The sequence below is a fragment of the Schistocerca cancellata genome, chromosome 5, assembly GCF_023864275.1.
Source record: "Schistocerca cancellata isolate TAMUIC-IGC-003103 chromosome 5, iqSchCanc2.1, whole genome shotgun sequence".
Lineage (NCBI taxonomy): Eukaryota > Metazoa > Arthropoda > Insecta > Orthoptera > Acrididae > Schistocerca > Schistocerca cancellata.
In genome coordinates this window covers 504,287,589-504,309,146 of record NC_064630.1, presented here as the reverse complement: position 1 = coordinate 504,309,146, position 21,558 = coordinate 504,287,589, and the positions used below count along the sequence as shown (strand labels likewise).

The 21,558-nt window shown below is 39.9% G+C and overlaps 1 protein-coding gene across 5 annotated transcripts in view; it reads right to left on the bottom strand.

The window, feature by feature from the left end:
* Window positions 1-21,558, bottom strand: part of LOC126188892 (protein phosphatase 1 regulatory subunit 12C-like) — a 385,917-nt gene that overhangs the window by 247,860 nt on the left and 116,499 nt on the right. For all 5 annotated transcript variants that reach the window (XM_049930575.1, XM_049930576.1, XM_049930580.1 and 2 more), the window contains exon 4: window positions 2,231-2,390. In XM_049930575.1, coding sequence (XP_049786532.1) covers window positions 2,231-2,390 — 160 coding nt within the window. The remainder of the gene's footprint in view (window positions 1-2,230; window positions 2,391-21,558) is intronic.

Here is a 21,558-nt window from a genome sequence, read left to right as displayed (position 1 = left end):
ATGCTATAACTTGCCAATACTTTGTTTTGATATCCCAAGCCATTCAGGAGATAGGATGGATGTTATGAATATTTTATTCTTGTTGTATCATTAGTGTGTGCAGGTGCAAGTGAAAAATCTACATAAAATCCATTTTCTTGAGACTGAGAATACATATAGACCTGCTCCCAAGTTTAAAGAAAAATGTCAGATGCATTTCACACATAGCATGCACAATCTAATATGCACCAAACACAAAATGATAATGACCCCTATTTTTCATTGCAAATCTTTCTAATTGAAATATCACCAATAAGTAAGATTATTAACAAAATGATGGGTACTTCATCATAACGCTGACAAAGTTATATGTAATTCAAAAATCAATTCTTTTTTTGCCAAACAGTTTCTGTAAAATCATGTGACAAATATCGCATGGCAAATGCCCCAGTTTCGTCAGCCCAGTGTGTTGTCGACCGAGTGCGCTGGCTCTGGCAAACAATGTTTCGTACATTCTGGCTCGATAGCAGGTGCATGTCCTCACCAGTCAATGCTGCAACCCAGCTATCAATCTTTGCTGTCCCCTTAGACAGCAACGTGTTATTCTTTGTGGCACGTTCAAGCCATCTCTTACTAGCCTCCGCTACAAAAGAAGCCCCACTTAATGTGTGTGCACCCTACAGATGAGTGATGTATTAAAAATCATTTTTCCTTCTAGTATTACATTTGTGGATGTTACTGTTATAAAACAGTGATTGATTGTTGAAACAAAATTAATAATAGAGTGAATGTACTGTGAAGCTGTTGTCACTATGCCGTATGCCCTACCGTTTAACACTCTCACTGCTACAGTGGTTCTCTCAGCATTCCATTTCGAGGGCAGCTTTTGTTATGGCTGTACTGCTCACCAAATGCTGGTGCCTATGCTGAAAGATGGCATTCTGGTATGTACAAAATTTTTATCACAGATTTTTCATAAATTATTAGGTGTAAAAAATTTTGTTTTTGCCACATAATACAATCTCATACCTTCACTCAATAAAGAACTGAAATTCTTTCCATTATCTGTCATAATTACAGCACTGCATCAAATTAAGTGAAACACTGCAAAAAACTTTAAAAGAGTTTGCAGAGGTAAAAACGCATTGTGTAAACATTGCATATGGTCAATTGTAGATCACTCACTGCAGTGAACGAAATATAGGTAAGCTATTGAAATTTTATTTGATACTGAAAGCAGAAGAATCTCTCATTTCATTCTCAAGTTATTGGGTTCTACATTCGTTGGACAGTCATGCGCGACGCCCCCATTCATGCCACTGTACATTGCGAATCGTGGTTGTAACAACTGTCGTAACTCAAATGATTCAAGCTATCTAAACAAGGTTTTTTTGCAAATTATAGCACTCACAATGAAGCACATATATTGCATGATAAATATTCGAAAGTTTTTTATTCACTGAGATATGTAAATAAATCGTCTGCAGCAGTGACAGATCGTTCTCTCAGGACTCATACAGACATCCACAGTAGAGTAGGAAAACCCAAGTGGTGCACACATACCCATCCACAGCAACTGGGTAACAGCGTAGCATGAGACACATCCATAGCAGTGAAGGGATTAAAGAGTTGTCTACGCAAGTTTCTAAAGTGGGCACTACACATTATCCTTATTGCATGCTTCTGTGCGAAAACACTTTTCTCAATCATGAGTTATCCCCACAAAATGCCACAAAACATTAGAAAAAGAAAATCAATTTTTTGAAATTTTTGTTCCTAGAGGACTCCCTCCCACATACAACTCTCAAAGTGACTGCAATGAGGAAAGCAGTAAAGTTAAAGCTCATACGTAAGTCTGCTGATAGTCATTATTCACACTCACAATTCACAAATGGAATGGGTGAGGGGTTATGATATTGTCATCAGAAGTACTCTCCATCACAAATCTTAAGTTGGCTTACAGAGTTCAGATGCAGATTTAGTGCTAACAACACTATACCCAACATAGAATTTCAATTTCCACACACTGCTGGATTGACTATCACTTTAAAATGTGATTCAAAGTCAAACAAGAATGTGTTTTCAAACAATTCTCCTTTCTGTTGCCCAATCTTCTTAACAATCCTAAACCTTAATATCATCTAACTTAGTAAAATATAGAAGTATTTTAATATATCTTATAATTATTCCATTCAAAAATTTAGTTTTGGGTGCTATGAAAAAACAACTTTGTAATCTTTTTCTACCTTACCTCATAACTTTGATGTAACCCTTAGCAGCAGCAACATGCAATGCTCTTGCACCAGTTTTTGGATGTGGTTCATCATCAAAGAAACCACTATTGAGCCAAGCTTTAGCATCTTCCAACATCATTCGTTCTTCCTCATTACGGGCTTCATCACAATCAATACCTAGCATAAAGCAAGGTATTTTTACTTACGTATTTCATTATTAACAGTAACAATTACAAGCAACATACTAATACACTCAGAAAAAACACTGTCCACTTAACAAAAGGGGCTTTTTTTCATGTGTAACATTGCAGGCACTAAAGCAAAATAATCACATTTTTACAGAGTACATGCAGACTAGTTCGTCTTATAGTATGAAGCTAACAGTTTTATTATTTCCAATCCAGACCATCTCTTTCCCATTACATACCCTCTCACACAGTGTCTATTTCACAAATTTATCTTATTTTAACTTTGTGGTTAGGTATGATCTTTTATGTCAGTCAATCTATATACTTTGTTCTGTGTGTTATTGTATTTCAACTGCTTGTGTATCATACTTAGGAATTGAATTTGCCCATATAAGTGGGAAAACTGCCTAAAAACCACTCAGGCTCACATCTCTGTCTCTCAAGTTAGCATGCTGCTCATTAAGTCTTACAAGCAGGTCATTTTGAATCTAGACTATACCTCACTGTAAATACTATGTTTTTTAGATGACATCTATGCCAGAACTTACCATTCAAAGGATATTTGGATAGCAAATTTAACTGGATTAGTACACTGGGACATTTGGGCTTATGCAGTAAAAAGAAGTATCAATAACTAGAGGCCAATTAAAGATCACTTACTTTCAAAGAAACTGATACACAGAATACTGGTGTGTGGGTCGACAGACTCTAAACATATTTGTATAACATCATTTTTACATATCTGAACCAACTCTACAAAAATGTAGTAGTAGCAGTAGTAGTAGTAGTAGTAGTAGTAGCAGCAGTATTATGAGGAGTATAGTAGTAGGAAGAGGCAAAAGAAAAGTAAACTTTGGTGGTTGTGATGTCAAAGTGAGGAGTGGTGTATATTTTAATATGGCAACAGAAGAGCTTTCAGATTCGAAATTTAATTGTTTCCAAAGTCTGAGAATACTTATTTACAGAAAGTTAGACAATAATAAACAGTAAAAATATGAAGATAATCAGGGTAGGAGAAGAAAGAAATATTAGGTTGTAATATCTGGATCATAATGTGGTCATTAGAGACAGAAAAACTCTGAGTGGATGAGAAAAGGCGAAAAAGGCTGCCATGTTATCCTGAATAGAGGTATCCCAGGATTTTCTTTAACAGATGTACGGGAACCACAGAAAATAAGAATGTGGGTATTCACACAGTGCTCTGAACCTTGTTCCTCCAAATGTGAGATCAGCTGCTCAACCACTGAATCATATCACTCAGACCAGCTGGAAAGTCTAATAGTACAGTGTGTTCTTAATTATAAAATATGCAATCACACCTAAAAAAGTTGGCAAATCATTTTTACAGGTTTTAATTATGTATGTTTAAACTGTTCACAGAAACAATAACCAAGAATAATATTTCTTTATAATTCCGCTCCACAGATTAGATAAATAGTAGGAATGACGTCACATAAAACCTAAGCTGCTGTTTAATTTATTCTTGAATGTGTATCTGGTTTCAGTCAAAGCACCTATTGTACGAACTTCACGAATACAAAAAATTTCTAGCAAAATACTGTTTGGAAATTGTAGTAAAACACAGTGGTGTTGACACAAGCCAGTACCTGGTGCCAAAATCCAAATGGTTATAGACACCCACTGAGCAACTTCAGCACTTTCACAGTGCCAGCAGTCTGCAATCATGTCCCAGGTACTGAGGCAATAACTGGCATTTCAAGGCATTTTGACAGCTCTTCATGGACCACGAAAATGACCTCAACTGCAACGTAACTTGTCTTGTCTAGTACAAAAGCAAGCCATACAGTCAGACTAGTATGTCAACTCAATTGCGCAATGAATCAGCATCTGCTGTGGGTTGGAATAATGCTCTACTAACCACTGAACCACAGGGCACCTACTCGACATTACACTCACCTCTGCAGGGGGAGCTACAGCAACCCTGCCGGCAGGCTAACAATAATATACGGTTGTCACATCTGACACAGTACTAGCGAGATATGCAGACAATTCAAGGCCTTAAAACTACTGAGGCAGTAGCCGCCACCGTCCTCTTGACGCCACTTCTCACCGCTGTGGGCCACAAGATCAACATATGAATACAGCCAAAGAAAACTGACAATGGGAGTTGACATCAGGCTGTGCCACCATATGAGTGAGTGCACCCGTAACTGCTGTAGCTTGTTGGAGTAACAGAGTTTACATACACATGTCTATCTTGGGGAAGCCAGTTTCACCTCCAACAGATTAGTGTAGCCCCTGCCAACCCTTCAAAATCCACAATGTCCGTGTGAGAGCCTTTTGCCCTCTTGATCACCACAATAATGACTCTTCCACCCTTCCACAGCAGTTATTGCACTATAGACCTGCTACACTTTGGTGCCCAACGGGGTCCATGCAACCACCCACTTGCTGAATTGTTCCTTTCTGGTGACTGTAGTGGGACTGGCAAAGATGCAACAGTTGTCCACTATGCAAATAAGTAGCAGCATGCCATTGTCACAACCACACATTGGCTCCTTGTTTCCACTTTTCCTGGTTCTGTGTCCAACCCCTTTTTTCCCCATTTCATTTACACCTACGTCATGCTCCGCAAGCCACCAAATGGTGTGGCAGAGGGTACTTTTTGTACCACTAACTGAGCCCTCCAACCCTGTTCCTCTCACAAATAGCACTTGGGAAGAATGACTGTCAGTAGGTCTCTATACTGGCTCCAATTTCTCGAATTTTCTCCTCATGGTCATTACGGGAGATGTATGTGGGGGGGGGGGGGGGGGGGGGGGGAGGAGTAACATGTTGGCTGATTCTTTCCAGAGAGTGCTCTCTCGAAATCTGAATAGTAAATCTCTTTGTGATGTAAAATACCACTCTTGTAATGTTTGCAATGGAGGTTGTTGACCATCTCCATAACGAAACTTGCAGCTCTTCATTGGATCTTCTCTATCTCTTCTACCAGTCCTATCTGGTAGGCATCCTAGATAGATGAACAATACTCAAGAATCGATTAAACAATTGCCTTATTACCCACTTCCTTCGGGGATGAGTTACATTTCCTCAAGTTTCTTCCTATGAATCTGAGTCTGGCATCTGCTTTTCCCACTATTTGTTTTATGTGGTCATTCCACTTAAGGCCACTCTGGATAGTTACTCATAGATATTATCTGGCAGATACTGCTTCCTGTTGTTAGTCATCAACAGTGTTGGTGTAGATTAGTGGATTTCTTTTCCTATGTATGCACAATATGTTACATTTATTTACATTCATGGCCAACTGCCAGAGCCTGCGCCATTCATCAATTCTCTGGAGATCATTCTGCAAAATGTTTCTATCTTCTGGCATTGCTCCTTTGCTACAGACAACCGCATCATCTGCCAACAGCCTTTCAGACTTTTTCTACTTCAAAATTTATATATATTGTAAACAGTAACAGTCCTATCACACTTCCTTGGGATACTCTGGAAACTATCTTTACGAAACTATCTTTACATCTGTCAGTTTTGTTCCATTAAAGTGACGTGTTGAGCTGTGTCTGCAAGTAAGTCTTGAATCCAGTCGCAAATCTGCTCTGATACTCAATAAGCTTGTATTTTTTTCACTAAATGGCAGTGCAGGACTGTGTCAAATCCTTCCTGAAGTCAAGGAACATGGCATCAACCTGAGTGCTGTGGCCCTCATGGAGGAACAGAGTGAGCTGAGTATTGCTGGATCTCTGTTTGCAGAATCCATGTCAATTTTTATAGAGGATATTTCTCTTCTCCAAGAAGGCCATAATTCTATAACAAATTGATGTCAATGATATAGGTCTTACAATTGCATGCATCTGTCCTACAGCCCTTCTTAAAAATGTGAATGACCTGCACTTTCTTCCAGTCCCTAGGTAACCTTTGTTGCTTGAGCGACCTGGTTTGTTGCTCAAGCGACCTATGATAAATTACTGCTAGAAGGAGAGCAAGTTGTTTCGCATAATCTTTGTAGAATCTTACAGGCATCTCATCTGGTCCTGATGCCATTAAACTATTAAACTATTTTAGTTGTTTTTCTATTCTGCGATCAGTTATCTGAATAGCTGCCATTTCAACATTTATGTGATGATTTAAAGGAGGGACCATTTTACAATGTTCGGCAGTGAAATAATTTTGGAAGACCATCTTCGGTATTTCGGCCTTCGCTCTTATCTTCCATTTATGTGTCAGTATGGTCACTGAGTGAATGAATGTAAGATTTTGACCCACTTACTGATTTTACACATGACCAAAACCTCTTAGTGTTTTTCCTCAGATCAGCTGCGAAGTTTTACTTTCCAAGTCATTGAATACTTCTTTCATTGTTCTCCTTATGCTCATTTTCGCTTTGTTCAGCTTTTGTTTGTCAGCTAGGTTTTTACTTCACTTGAATCTGGGATGAAGTTCTCCTTTTTTATGTAGCAGCTTTCTAACACGGCTATTAAACCATGGTGGGTCTTTCCCAGCCCTCAAGACCTTACTTGGAAAATGCTTGTCTATAGCATATTGCACGATTCCTTTGAATATATTACATTCATTTCCCACATCTTCATACTCACCGAAAATTTGACGCAAACTGCTCAGATACTCTGAAATTTGTATCCTGTCACTCTTACTAAGCAAAAATATCTTCCTATCTTTCTTAACATTCATTGTCAGACCCCATCATAGATGCTATAACAGCCTTATAATCACCAATACCTTCCTCTAAGTTAACTGATTCGATAAATTCAGGTCTGTTTGTTGCCAGAAGACGTAAGACACTACCCTCACGAGTTGGTTCTCTTAACTATCTGCTCAAAGTAATTTTAGTACATGACATCCAGAACAATGTCACACAAATTCTTGTGTCTGGCACAAGTTTTTTGGCAAGTTGAAGTCATCCCCTATTACAACAGGATGATCAGTAAAATTATAATCAAGAAATTCGCATTTGATACCATCACTCACAGGTCTGAGCCTCTGGTTTAGAACTTCCACTCTGCTCCAAACCAGAGGACCGCAATCAAACCTGAGTACAATACTACATACAGACAGCCCAGCCTGCACTCTGTGTGCAATGCTACTTGCCTTTACCAAAACAGCCAACCACCGAAAGGAGCCGAGGATGGCCTCAGAACCAAAGCAGCAGGCATCATTCATGCCGACAACATGTTCCACTCTATGTACTCAGTGCACTTCACAGCCACAGGCACGGCCTCTTCCGCATCACAGGCAAGACTCCCGGTGAACATACTGAGTGCACACTGACATTCCTTCCTGCTATTTCCCTGAGGGGCTCCATCACCTGCGGAACATTGGAACTCCCAATGAAAAGCATACCCACCCTCTGCACTTGTCTGTACTGGAGAGGAAGATCGGCCACTGGCCCAACAGGAGAGGCATCCCGTGCTGGCTCAGAGTTATCAACAACATTGGGTAGCACCTCGTACCTGCTGCTAAGGCATAGGAGCCAGTCACACGACCTGCTTCCTCTTTCACCTTTCACCCAGTAACATGCGAACCCACCACTGTCTGCCACCCACTCTTCAAGTGAGGACAGACTGGCCAGATATTGCTTATCAGAAAATGTAGCGACACCCAAGTCGCCAAGGATTTCCAATGACACCAATGGTGTCGCAGGTCTCATTCCCAGTGCCCCAATGTTACCACAACTTTGAGCACTAGCTGGAAACACTAAAAACGTTCTGCAGATTTCTCACTATGCCCTGACATGACAGACTCTTAAATGGAAACAAATTTCTCTACTGAAGTGGATGTATCTAAAATTATCTGTTACTAGAAACTCTGCTTAACCGAAAGCTATTGTACGAGATAAGTGTGCAAACTAGAATGCACTGATCCAAATAATATGCCGTACCATCATGAGATTTAAACTTAATGCCATGATGTGGTGGTCTGATGGCTGGAAAATTATGCTACAAAGCCACCTCACACAAGGATATGCACCAAGACTTCTGAAGAAACAGAAACTTACAGTAATTTGCTAACCACTAGTCTACACAGCAAAATACAAAGGTATACTTCACTCCTTTGCAGAAGCACTTGGGGAAAGAAAAACCCCACTACTGTGTATCAGACTACTGCTCCGCGATACCACTGTTTGAGTTTATGTTGGGAAGGTACAGAGAAGTACAAGTAGGAGACCGTTATGTAAATGATAGACCAGTGTAGACATGATTGGTCCTGCCTACATCAAACTACTCCAGTTGTGCCAAGACGCAGTGCACATGACAGTAGAAAAGCTGCCTAGAATAACTGTCACAATCAGTGTAAGGGAAAATGTATCGGGTACTAGGAAGTTTTATGGAGTAACATAGATGTACTAAGAGAGACAGGGTGTGGCTGGGAAAGCACTTGTGGTTAAATAAGTCAGTGATATCAAGGAGCTGGCACAGCACAATAGAACGGACTAGTCCCTCAGGAAGCTTTGAATTGAGATACTGAGATTTATCATTGAGTATTGAGGATTTATGGTGAAGAGTACAGACATACAGTTGCAAGCTTAGAACTTGTCTCTGGACTAGTGTTTTGTAAAGTATGAACTGTAGGAACAACCTCCTTGTTGCTGCCAGACTTTTAGCCACTAAGTGTGCCAGATTATTTTAGGAGGGGAGGAATGTAGTGGTGTGGACACAAGCTGGAGCCTGATAATTAAATCCGAATGCTCACTAACACCCGCAAGCTCACCTGCACAAAACCAGGTGATTCGCAATCGTGACCCGGATGCTGAGGCAATTTTGTTAGCTCTTGATGGGCTACGTACGCAATCTCAATTGCTACAAGACTGCCTAGTCTTGTATAAAAGCGAGCCACACAGCCAGGTGGTGTGTCAACATAGCTGGACTTCGAATTAAGTGTCTGCTGTGTGCTGGCTGCCACCGCAATGCCACCAATCTTCTTCCTGCTGCAGGCAGCTGCCAGATGGCACAAGGTTCAAACTACTGCCCTCCTAGTCAACGCTCCATGGCATATGTGCCAGTCCCTGACACTCTCCTTGGCTGGAACACAGCTGCCCTGACAGCAGTATAACAACATAAGGTCATTCCATCTGACACTAATTTCAAGGTACGCCGACTATGCAAGACCTGGGCACTACTGGGGGATCAGCTATCTTTGTCCTCATGACACCACTTCTTGCCACCATAGAATGCAAGATCGACACCTGATCACATCTGTGGAATGTGGATCCTGTATGATAGTACTAGACTGCAACACTGGATGAGGCTGTGCACCTGTAACTGCTGCAACTTGTTGAAGTAGTGAACAGTTTACATGCTCACTTTCTGCCTTGCTGCAGCCACCTTCACCTCTTGACAGATTCCCGTAGCCCTTGCGAACCCTTCAAACCCACAATGCCTAGGTGAGAGAGCCATCATTATCCTGATGTCTATAAGAACAGCTGTTCCACCCCTCCGTAGCAGTTATTTTTACCACCAAACCGCTACAAAAATTACAAGCAATACTTTTAGATCTTTATTAACAGCAAGAGTTACACTTATATATCAAATACATACAATGTCAAAACTATAATATTTATAAATAATGCTTAGACATGCAGAGATTGATGCTTGGTAAGCAAATTACAGACAGTTATCCAGGGAACACATGAAATAAAACTACAAATGATCACGAACAACGGATAGCACTACACATCACTAACCTGCAAATCTGTAGATTTATTTCCAACTAACTGGGGCTTCAGACTATTATTACCTTCAGAAAATGATAACCCAAAAATTTTCAATATATTTTTTGTTTCTGAGTTCAATTTGGTCATTCAAAATGGAATTTAGAGTTTGAGCGTAATGGGAAAAAATTCTAGCTTTTGCAGAAACTCCACATACATTACCTGATCAAAAGTATCCTGACGCGTATTAGTGGATATTAATATGGAATCTGCGCCCTTCACTTATATAAGATGTCTGAATGTCTACATTGGAATGGCTGTCCCTTCTCACTCAAGAGCAGAAACCAGAGAAGACAGTGATGGTGGATGCTGTGGTGGTGGTAATGTTCGGTTTGTGGGGCAGTCATCAGCACAGTCCAACTTTTACGCAATCCAACTTTTACACAGTCCAATGTAGCCACTGTCACGAATGATGATGATAATGAAATGATGAGGACCACACAAACACCCAGTCCCTGGGCAGGGAAAATCCCCAACCTGGCCAGGAAATGAACCCGGGATGCCTAGATCCAGAGGCAGCAAAGCTAACCACTAGACCACGAGGTGCAGACAAAGGACGCTGGGGGTCTTGAGTGAAGTCAGCTTTCTAACTCGTCCCATAGGTGTTAAACTGAGTTCAGGTCAGGCCTCTGGGTAGGCCAGTCCTCCTCAGAAATGTTACTGCCCCACAGATACCTCTTTATGACTCTATGCATTGTCACACTGACGCAAAACAATGTTCTCGCTTTGACTTTTCCTCTACTTTATGCAGTACACAATGCTGCAAAATGTGTTCATATTCTTCCGCATTTCGTGTTTTCTTAAATACAATAATGGGACCACACCCTAACCATGAGAAGCACTCCCGTACCATAAAACCACTTTGTCCGTACTGCTGATACTGCACCTGACAGCAGGTAATGTTCTCCAGGCATTCATCAAAAACAAATCCTTCCCTCAGATTGCCACAGAGTATAGCACAAGTCATCACTCAAAACCACTTGTTCCCTGTCATCCACTGTCCAGTGGTGTCACTTTTTACTCCACCTCAAGTGTAGCATAACACTGATTACAGAAATGTGTGGCTTATGAGAAGCTGTTCGATCATAATAACCCATTCTTTATAAATTCCTACACACAGTCGTTGTGCCAACTGGACTACTGGTAGCACTTTGGAAATCAGGACTGATTCCTCCTGTTGTTTTCATGTGATTTTTTCTGACAATGCTCCACAATGCTCAATGATCCCTGTCCATCAACACAAGAAGTCTGCCTGATCTTGGTTTAGGTGTAGTTTGACCTTTGTGTTTCCACATCACAGTCACATCACCAACAGTCAACTTGGGCAGCTTTAGAAGAGTTGATATCAAGTGAGTAGTCCACGTTAGAAGTCTATGAGCTCTCCTGACCAACCGACTCTCCTGACAACAAATACTTCCCACCTCCTTTTATACTGACTTCCCACCTCCTTTTATACTGGCAGGTCAGCCTCTCGTGACATGTAGTGGTCAGTTTTGCAGGTGTCCAGATATTTTTGTGATCAGATAGTGTATTGAGGAAAAATGCAAGTACATAACTGAAGCACAACATACAGAAATCTATGGACCTAATTTGAGACACAGCCACATATTTCACATATCAATTTCATGGTATGTTGCGAATCTATTCCTTCAGTTTGTCTTATAGTATAAAAACGTGGTTTGCCATGTGTAAGCAAGTTTAGTCAGCAAGAAGGTAAAATATTTTATAGCACCTTCACGTAATACTTTGTTTGTTAAAAGTTAAAGATCTTTAAAGTTGTGCAGTAACTGCATGTTTTTCAGAATGTAAATTACTAGACCCCCATGAACCTTGCCGTTGGTGGGGAGGCTTGCGTGCTTCAGCGATACAGATAGCCGTACTGTAGGTGCAACCACAATGGAGGGGTATCTGTTGAGAGGCCAGACAAACGTGTGGTTCCTGAAGAGGGGTAGCAGCCTTTTCAGTAGTTGCAGGGGCAACAGTCTGGATGATTGACTGATCTGGCCTTGTTACATTAACCAAAACAGCCTTGCTGTGCTGGTACTGCGAACGGCTGAAAGCAAGGGGAAACTACAGACGTAATTTTTCCTGAGGGCAAGCAGCTTTACTGTATGGTTAAATGATGATGGTGTCCTCTTGGGTAAAAAATTCCGGAGATAAAATAGTCCCCCATTCGGATCTCCGGGCGGGGACTACTCAGGAGGATGTTGTTATCAGGAGAAAGGAAACTGGCGTTCTACGGATCGGAGCGTGGAATGTCAGATCCCTTAATTGGGCAGGTAGGTTAGAAAATTTAAAAAGGGAAATGGATAGGTTAAAGTTAGATATAGTGGAAATTAGTGAAGTTTGGTGGCAGGAGGAACAATACTTTTGGTCAGGTGAATACAGGGTTGTAAATACAAAATCAAATAGGGGTAATGCAGGAGTAGGTTTAATAATGAATAGGAAAATAGGAATGCAGGCAAGCTACTACAAACAGCATACTGAACGCATTATTGTGGCCAAGATAGAAATGAAGCCAACGCCTACCACAGTAGTACAAGTTTATATGCCAACCAGCTCTGCAGATGAAGATATTGATGAAATGTATGATGAGATAAAAGAAATTATTCAGATAATGAAGGGAGGCAAAAATTTAATACTCATGGGTGACTGGTATTTGATAGTAGGAAAAGGAAGAGAAGGAAATGTAGTAGGTGAATATGGATTCGGGGGAAGAAACGAAAGAGAAAGCCGCCTGGTAGAATTTTGCACAGAGCATAACTTAATCATAGCTGACACTTGGTTCAAGAATCATGAAAGAAGGTTGTATGCATGGAAGAACCCTGGAGATACTAGAAGGTATCAGACAGATTATATAATGGTAAGACAGAGATTCAGGAACCAGGTTTTAAATTGTTAAACATTTCCAGGGGCAGATGTGGACTCTGACTACGATCTATTGGTTATGAACTGTAAATTAAAACTGAAGACACTGCAAAAAGGTGGGAATTTGCGGAGATGGGACCTGGATAAACTGAAAGAACCAGACGTTGTAGAGAGCTTCAGGGAGAGTATTAGAGAACAATTGGCAAGAATGGGAGAAAGAAATACAGTAGAAGAAGAATGGGTAGCTTTGAGAGACGAAATAGTGAAGGTAGCAGAGGATCAAGTAGGTAACAATCCTTCGGTAACTGAAGAGATATTGAATTTAATTGATGAAAGAACAAAATATAAAAATGCAGTAAATGAAGCAGGCAAAAAGGAATACAAAAGCCTCAAAAAATGAGATTGACAGGAAGTGCAATATGGCTATGCAGGGATGGCTAGAGGACAAATGGAAGGTTGTAGAGGCACATATCACTAGGGTTAAGACAGATACCACCCACAGGAAAATTAAAAGAGACCTTTGGAGAAAAGAGAACCACTTGCATGAATATCAAGAGCTCAGATGGAAACCCAGTTCTGAGCAAAGAGGGGAAAGCAGAAAGGTGAGAGGAGTATATAGAGGGTCTATACAAGAGTGATGTTCTTGAGGACAATATTATAGAAATGGAAGAGAATGAAGATGAAATAGAAGATATGATACTGCATGAAGAGTTTGACAGAGGTCTTCCAGTGCTAAGTCGAAACAAGGCCCCAGGAGTAGACAATATTCCATTAGAACTACTGACAGCCTTGGGAGAGCCAGGCCTAACAAAACTCTACCATCTAGTGAAGAGGTTGTACGAGACAGGCGAAAGACACACAGACTCCAAGAAGAATATAATAATTCCAATCCCAAAGAAAGCAGGTGTTGACAGATGTAAAAATTACCGAACTATCAGTTTAATAAGCCATGGCTGCAAAATACTAACACGAATTCTTTACAGACGAATGGAAAAACTGGTAGAAGCCGACCTCGGGGAAGATCAGTTTGGATTCTGTAGGAATGTTGGAACACTTGAGGCAATACTGACCCTACGACTTATCTTGGAAGCTAGATTAAGGAAAGGCAAACCTATGTTTCTAGCATTTGTAGACCTACAGAAAGCATTTGACAATGACACTCTTTCAAATTCTGAAGGTGGCAGGGGTAAAATACAGGGAGCGAAAGGCTATTTACAATTTGTACAGAAACCAGATGGCAGTTATAAGAGTCGAGGAACATCAAAGAGAAGCAGTGGTTGGGAAGGGAGTGAGACAGCGTGGTAGCCTATCCCCAATGTTATTCAATCTGTATATTTAGCAAGCAGTGAAGGAAACAAAAGAAAAATTTGGAGTAGGTATTAAAATCCACAGAGAAGAAATAAAACCTGTGTGGTTCGCCGATGACATTTTAATTCTGTCAGAGACAGCAAAGGACTTGGAAGAGCAGTTGAACGGAATTGATAGTGTCTTGAAAGGAGGGTATAAGATGAACATCAACAAAAGTAAAATGAGGATAATGGAATGTAGTCGAATTAAGTTGGGTGATGCTGAGAGAATTAGATTAGGAAATGAGACACTTAAAGTAGTAAAAGAGATTTGCTATTTGGGGAGCAAAATAACTGATGATGGTCGAAGTAGAGAGGATACAAAATGTCGACTGGCAATGGCAAGGAAAGCATTTCCAAAGAAGAGAAATTTGTTAACATCGAGTATAGATTTAAGTGTCAGGAAGTCGTTTCTGAAAGGATTTGTATGGAGTGTAGCCACGTATGGAAGTGAAATGTGGACGATAAAAAGTTTAGACAAGAAGAGAATAGAAGCTTTCAAAATGTGGTGCTACAGAAGAATGCTGAAGATTAGATGGGTAGATCAAATAACTAATGAGGAGGTATTGAATGTAATTGGGGAGAAGAGGAGTTTGTGGCACAACTTGACTAGAAGAAGGGATCGGTTGGTAGAGCATATTCTGAGGCATCAAGGGATCACCAATTTAGTATTGGAGGGCAGTGTGGAGGGTAAAAATCGTAGAGGGAGACCAAGAGAGGAATACACTAAACAGATTCAGAAGGATGTAGGTTGCAGTAGGTACTGGGAGATGATGAACCTTGCACAGGATAGAGTAACATGGAGAGCAGCATCAAACCAGTCTCTGGGCTGAAAAACAACAACAACAACAACAACAACAATTACTAGAAGCAATGACATAAATTAAAAGGTTTTCTGCTGTCTTCTGAAAAATTACACATACCACCATTTGATGAACTGGAGGGAACTGATTGAATTAGTGCTGACTTTAGTAAATACTGATGGTGCTTCTTGGCTTGTCATTTCACAGGAATTTTTATCCTATCCCACATCAGTCTATGGCACTGCTTCCGACACTGGAAGAGCTACAATCAGAAGATTTGTCCAAGTATGGTCTGTGCTTTGGGAAAGCAATACTGCATTTACAAGACATGGTTGAACAATTAAGTACACACACCACTCTTACAATGCCCTCAGAGCTATTCACATTCTGAAGTGGGAATTGCAGTATACAATGCGTTTCATTGCATAATTTCCAGGAGACAAGGACCGAGCTTAAAAAAAATAATGTGATGCCATAGCAGAGATGCAAGCATTGTCATCAACATGATTTATTAAAACAGTGTCATTTTGCTTGAGACGAGGAAATGAAAAGGCTCTTGAGGGCTTCAGCAGATAATTTTTCACATACTGTCTCTCCAAAGTGCATCGTATGTTTTATCTGTAATTAACGGAAGAAAACAAGGTAGCACTACAACTTCTTTAACATTTATTACTTCTGTTTGTGGTGCATATTTTTATTTATTTTCTGTACACAATCTGTAAGGGCTTTGTTTCCAAGAAAATAAAATTCCTGAATTAATTAAATTGCTCTAGACCATGAATGTACAATGTAATACATGAAACAACCAGATGTGTCGGTAAATTATTTTTCTGTCTGGAGTTTACCATCATATTAAAACTGTTATGAAACAGTTTTAATGTTTTTATGTTATGAAACATACAGCTGTTGGTCTACTTCTTGCTCAACAGCTCACTTTCCTTCCTCACAAAACACATCCCCTGAAAATGTCCCCAGCTATTTCTTTCCATCTCCCCTCTACCAATACTAGTTGCAGGGTGATTGCAAATTATTCACCAGATTTTGACATCATAGCTTCAAATATATAATGTCCACTAGTTTGGGTTGATAATCAATGAAAAGAGTATACTTTAATGTTCTGTTTATGTCACTGCAGGTTTCATGGTGATTCAACAGGCAGCAGGGTGATAGCAGTTTGTAAAATTGTGACTAATCAACAGAAAGTATGTATTTTGTTTGCTGCAATATTAGAAGACTGATTCCATCATTACCATTCAGTTTGTGTTCTGAAGACTGTGCAACATACAGCCACCAATCCACCAAAGCATTCCAGCAGTGGTGTTGACAGTTCAAGGATACATGTGGCCTCTGTAAAGGGAAAAAGCTCTGTACAACTGGATGTTGCAGCTGAAACCAGGGTGTATACGTGGACAAAGAAAAATAATTCCCAGATTTGTCCCGGATTTCCCGGTTAAAAACACACTTTCTCCCAGGTGAGAATACCCTTTTCCATGTTAAGTGACAGTATACTCCTAGTCGGCACTGTAAAACTCATCAGTCCTTTGAATGTTAATGGTTTTATATATCGGAGTAGAATTTCCCGGCACTTTAGAAAACGTAACTCAGGGGGAAAAAAAACATTTTGAAAGATCCATTCCACCAAACACTACATGTCACTTCCCAAAGCATTGAAATCGAGATTGCGATGTGCTTTTGTAAACCAGTCGTGGCTCATGTCACGTGACCTCGACAGCTGATGACAGCATAGGACATGTGATGTAGTCAGCCAATAGCAAAATCACTCTTAAAGCAGCACGAACACACAAATAAGAAAAGTTAATGGTTTAAATTAATATACATAGCATTCACCTATAATATTAGTCTCAAAGATTAATAAGATGGAAGAGAAGCTAAGCTTCCACATATAATGTTGATATGTTTTGCACTTGTTACACTTTAAGATACATCACACAAATGTGTCAGTAAAATTTTTAACAACGACATGAATATTTGATCTTCTGGGCTCGAAATTCTTCTAAATGGTTGTCCTCAAAGAGTTGATTTTTAAATGAGAGTCAAACGCTTTGCGATTTAAGAAATTCATCGTACATTCTCGCACATAGCTCATCTTAGGTAAAAGGAAATCTCCTTTTAATGTAACGCTTTTCAAACCACCATTCGCAATATTTTCCCGCGACCTGTTAGAAATAGGTTCGTTTCAGCAGTTGCAAGAGTGCGCCAGATAACAAGCGTCACCGAGCTTGCTCAGCTACGATGACGCTGGAAGCCCATATATATGTTCGTACATGTAAAACATTAAAAGATCTTACATTATGTCATAAAAGAAACAAGACATCACCGGCTGGGGTGCCCGAGCGGTTCTAGCCGCTACAGTCTGGAACCGCGCTGCTGCTACGGTCGCAGGTTCAAATCCTGCCTCGGGCACGGACGTTTGTGATATCTTTAGGTTAGTTAGGTTTAAGTAGTTCTGACTTTAGGGGACTGATGACCTCAGAAGTTAAGTCCCATAGTGCTCAGAGCCATTTGAACTATTTTGAAACAAGACATCAGAGGATACTTCAAGAGCATCGGAATTTCATGAACCATACGAAAACACATAATTCGGCTTAAAATGAACATTCGTATACAAATTTTCTTTGAGTAACAGTACTGTATTATCTCATGTTTGGTTCTTTATTGACATAATGCCATAAGTGCACTTGAAATGCAGCAAACAGTTGAAACTAGCCAATAGTGTGAAATTAAACACTTTGTTTCAAATAAGTTGACTGCCTCAACAGAAAAGATTAATGAAAGCCAAATCTCTTTAGCAAACTGGCCAAAATAACTTCATTGTTCTGTAAGGTGATTAATGTTTGACTCTCAGGAAGATGGAAATAAAATCTAAAACTGATAACATATTTTAGCCTTCCGTAATTACACAAACGTATTTTAATTCATTTGATAGCTCCCGGCCACAAAAATCCGTTTTATCATCATTTAACGTGAGAGCAATAAATGAAGAGGAAACAACAAAATTACTAAATGTAAACAGGCCACGTGGAGATGACCCACCTCCCCACCACAACTCAGACTGCTCTGTGCATCAGCCCCAGATTTACTAATTTCAGAACCGGGTCAATATTAAGCAGTGGCACTCAGCCACATATCTGTAACGAGAAGAGGGAGAAGGTACTACTTGTTCGTGACTCAACTGCGCATGCGCAAGAGCCCGCCCGCAACAGCTCAAACGAGTCTAATTTTAACAGTTTTCACGCCACACTCATCGTAGGCAATTGCATAGTCTTCCTAAAGCTTCTGATACACTTTGCTGTTGGCAGACACTTGTATGAGCACTGTTTTGTTGTTGTATATGGCACATTTCCTTTGCAACTTAAGTTGCATTTTCTTTCTTTTTTTCTCCTGTTCATGTTTTGTTGCTCAGTGTTATTCTTCCGTAGTGGGATACAGTAATATCCTTCGTTAGAGTATTGGTTCTTACCAGTCAAAATCACAAAAATTTAACTGAAAACTAAAACAATGAAAAATTCCCAGAATTCTAAACAATTCCTGGGTTTTCCCGGTTTTCTCCTGGATGAAAAAATTCCCGGGTTTTTTCCGGATCTCCCAGGTCGTATACACCCTGTGAAACACTGGAGAATGCCAAAGAGGCGTTCCCTTTATAGCCCGAAGAAATCTAAATGTCGTGCAAGTAGCAAACTGGGCATTCCACTGCCAACTGTGTGGAAGATTTTGCACAAACATAAGAAATATGAAACTTCCTGGAAGATTAACACTGTGTGCCAGACCGAGACTCGAACTCGGGACCTTTGCCTTTCGCAGGCAAGTGCTCAACCAACTGAGCTACCCAAGCACGACTCACGCCCTGTCCACACAGCTTTACTTTTACCAGTACCTCGTCTCCTACCTACCAAACTTTACAGAAGTTCTCAGAAATATCGCATACACCTGCTGCAATGTTTATCAAGTGACGACACCATCAGATGTGGATTTGTGAACATTTCCAGGAAGCAACAGAGAATGGTGTCTTTACTCCTGACTCATGTTTACTGATGAGGTGATGTTCCACGTAAATGGTCAAATGAATTGTCACAATGTCCATACATAGGTCACAGCAAATCCCAATTTACAGTTTAGATCAGGGTGTGGAATTTCAACTTTGAAGCCACTTTGATCACCACAACCCCCTTTATCTGAATATGAAAAAGTACCCACTCTGTCTCCTTCTATGAAGTTAGTTTGACAGACAGACTGTTCACACTAGTGTCTTGATACATAACAATATGTAAAATTGTTTAATGAACTACTAAGGTTCATCATAAGCATTGCAAACACAAACAACCCACTTCAGCACTATACTCTAAAGGTCTAGCACTTAATGTTTGTGTAGAATTATCTTTCTGCAGAAAAGTACTGCTTATCAGTGGCGAGTTCTTCGGTCAAACTCAGACAAAGAAGGTCCATTTAAACATACCATACACAAAAACTCTAGTGTGTGTGTGTGTGTGTGTGTGTGTGTGTGTGTGTGTGTGTGTGTGTGTGTGTGTCTTCAGCCAAATCATGTAGGCAGTTTTTAGTCTGCAGTTACATCTGGAACCTCTTTCACATGAAGCTGTTCTCGCTGGTAGAACAGCACAGAATGTGAGCAACTGAAGCTGACTGGGAAATCTTGTAGAAAAATTTTCAATGTAAGTCTTTTGAAGTATCTGATTCTTACATACCTTCATCTCCAAACTGAGGAATTTTGTCATCATGAGGCCAGCCTAATGTGTCAAACATGCAGGGAGGTAATAACATTTGACAAGACAGACTGCAAACTTACGTGACGTATGCCTTTGCATTTTTTATTAAGTTTTGTCTTACAAACTGGTACTCATACTCCACAGTTTGAATGTTTGTCAGGTGAACATAATTATTTTTCCAAATTGGTTACTTGCTCCAAAAACCTTTGTTCACTTGGTCCAACAGCAAAGTGTATGTCGTCCTAAGCAGTGATGCAGTGTTCAATTTTCATTTCCTGGGATGAAATAAGGTGTTTCTTATTTTATAGTGCCACACTTAATGGATTCAATTTCTCGTAAAAGTCCCCGAGGAAGTAGGGAAGCCTAAAAAATTTAAATTGCTTTAGATTTTTCAGAAAACCCTTAGCTTTAGCAGCAGGTCATCATTTTTATGGGCTAGCTGTTCAGAGTGGGTCACAACAGCTTTCCATGATTGAAGGAGAGCTGGAATGACACACACTTTACTGGTCAATCAACTGACAGTGTGAATATGAATTTCTTCTCCTAGAACTTTTACTGTTTCTCTTAACATCCGAAGTCTTTTCGTTGATCCATAACAGAATTTGAGAAAATTTCTAACAACTGAGTCAAATGTTTTGAGATGTTCATATTCCCGACAGTCATCTATCACAGCTAACTGCAAAGGGTGTGCAAGACAGTGAACGCTTATCAATATTTGAAAAGAGTTTCATTTGCATAGCTTATCCTGATTTGTGCCCAACCACATCTGCAGCGTCACCAATGCCTACACCTAAAATGTAATATTTTTCCCTGTATTCATTTGGGCCTACAGCCCTCTCTCAATAATCTGTCAAAGCTGTGAAATAACCAGAGGAAGTGTAATCCGGTAAATCTATTACACCTAATATTGCCTCCTCAATGTGGTCATCATCTGCATCCATGTATCCAACCTACACATCTGCATGATTAGTTGCAGTGGCACCATCAATTAGAAGGCTGATGTATTTACAGTTTTGTAGTTGTGTACGAGATCCTGCTTCTGTGTATCTACCATAAAATGAATGAATACTCTGCGCTGTTTTTCACTGGCCATACTGTGCTAACAGTCACATTTAATTTTCGTGTCAAACAAAGAATGTGTAAGAAGTCTTTAAATGACTTCTCATGTCTAACTATGTAGTACTTCACATTAAACAAATTTCTAAGATGGAAAAACATTTCACTGTCCATTTTTTATTCTGAGTACGCAGAAAAAAATGAATTCATTTAGAGGTGCAGAAAACCCTTTCACTTCTCGTCAACATTACTAGCTGGTACCAGTTCAAAAAATTTGGAAGATGCAAGCTTTGTTGTATCATTGTACATTAGCCACTCAAAATTACTTAACCAGTCTTTATTAAATTTCATTTTAGTTGGGAATGGTAGCGTGGCACAAGCTAAACACTATTACTATGGGCCGATTCCGTCACACAAATCACAATTTGTTTTTCCTGCACATGAAGAACAATCACATTGTCCTTCACATTTTTGTCACTAGCTACACACCCATTGGATGTATTACACTAAAAAAATGACTGTCTGTCTGCCTCTTTTTCCATTGTAATAACTAATTTGTCACAAAATCAGATAAACTAAATGTCTAGTTACAATAAAATACAGGTAACCATAAAATTTGAATGCTGGAGGATGTCGCCATATCAACAAA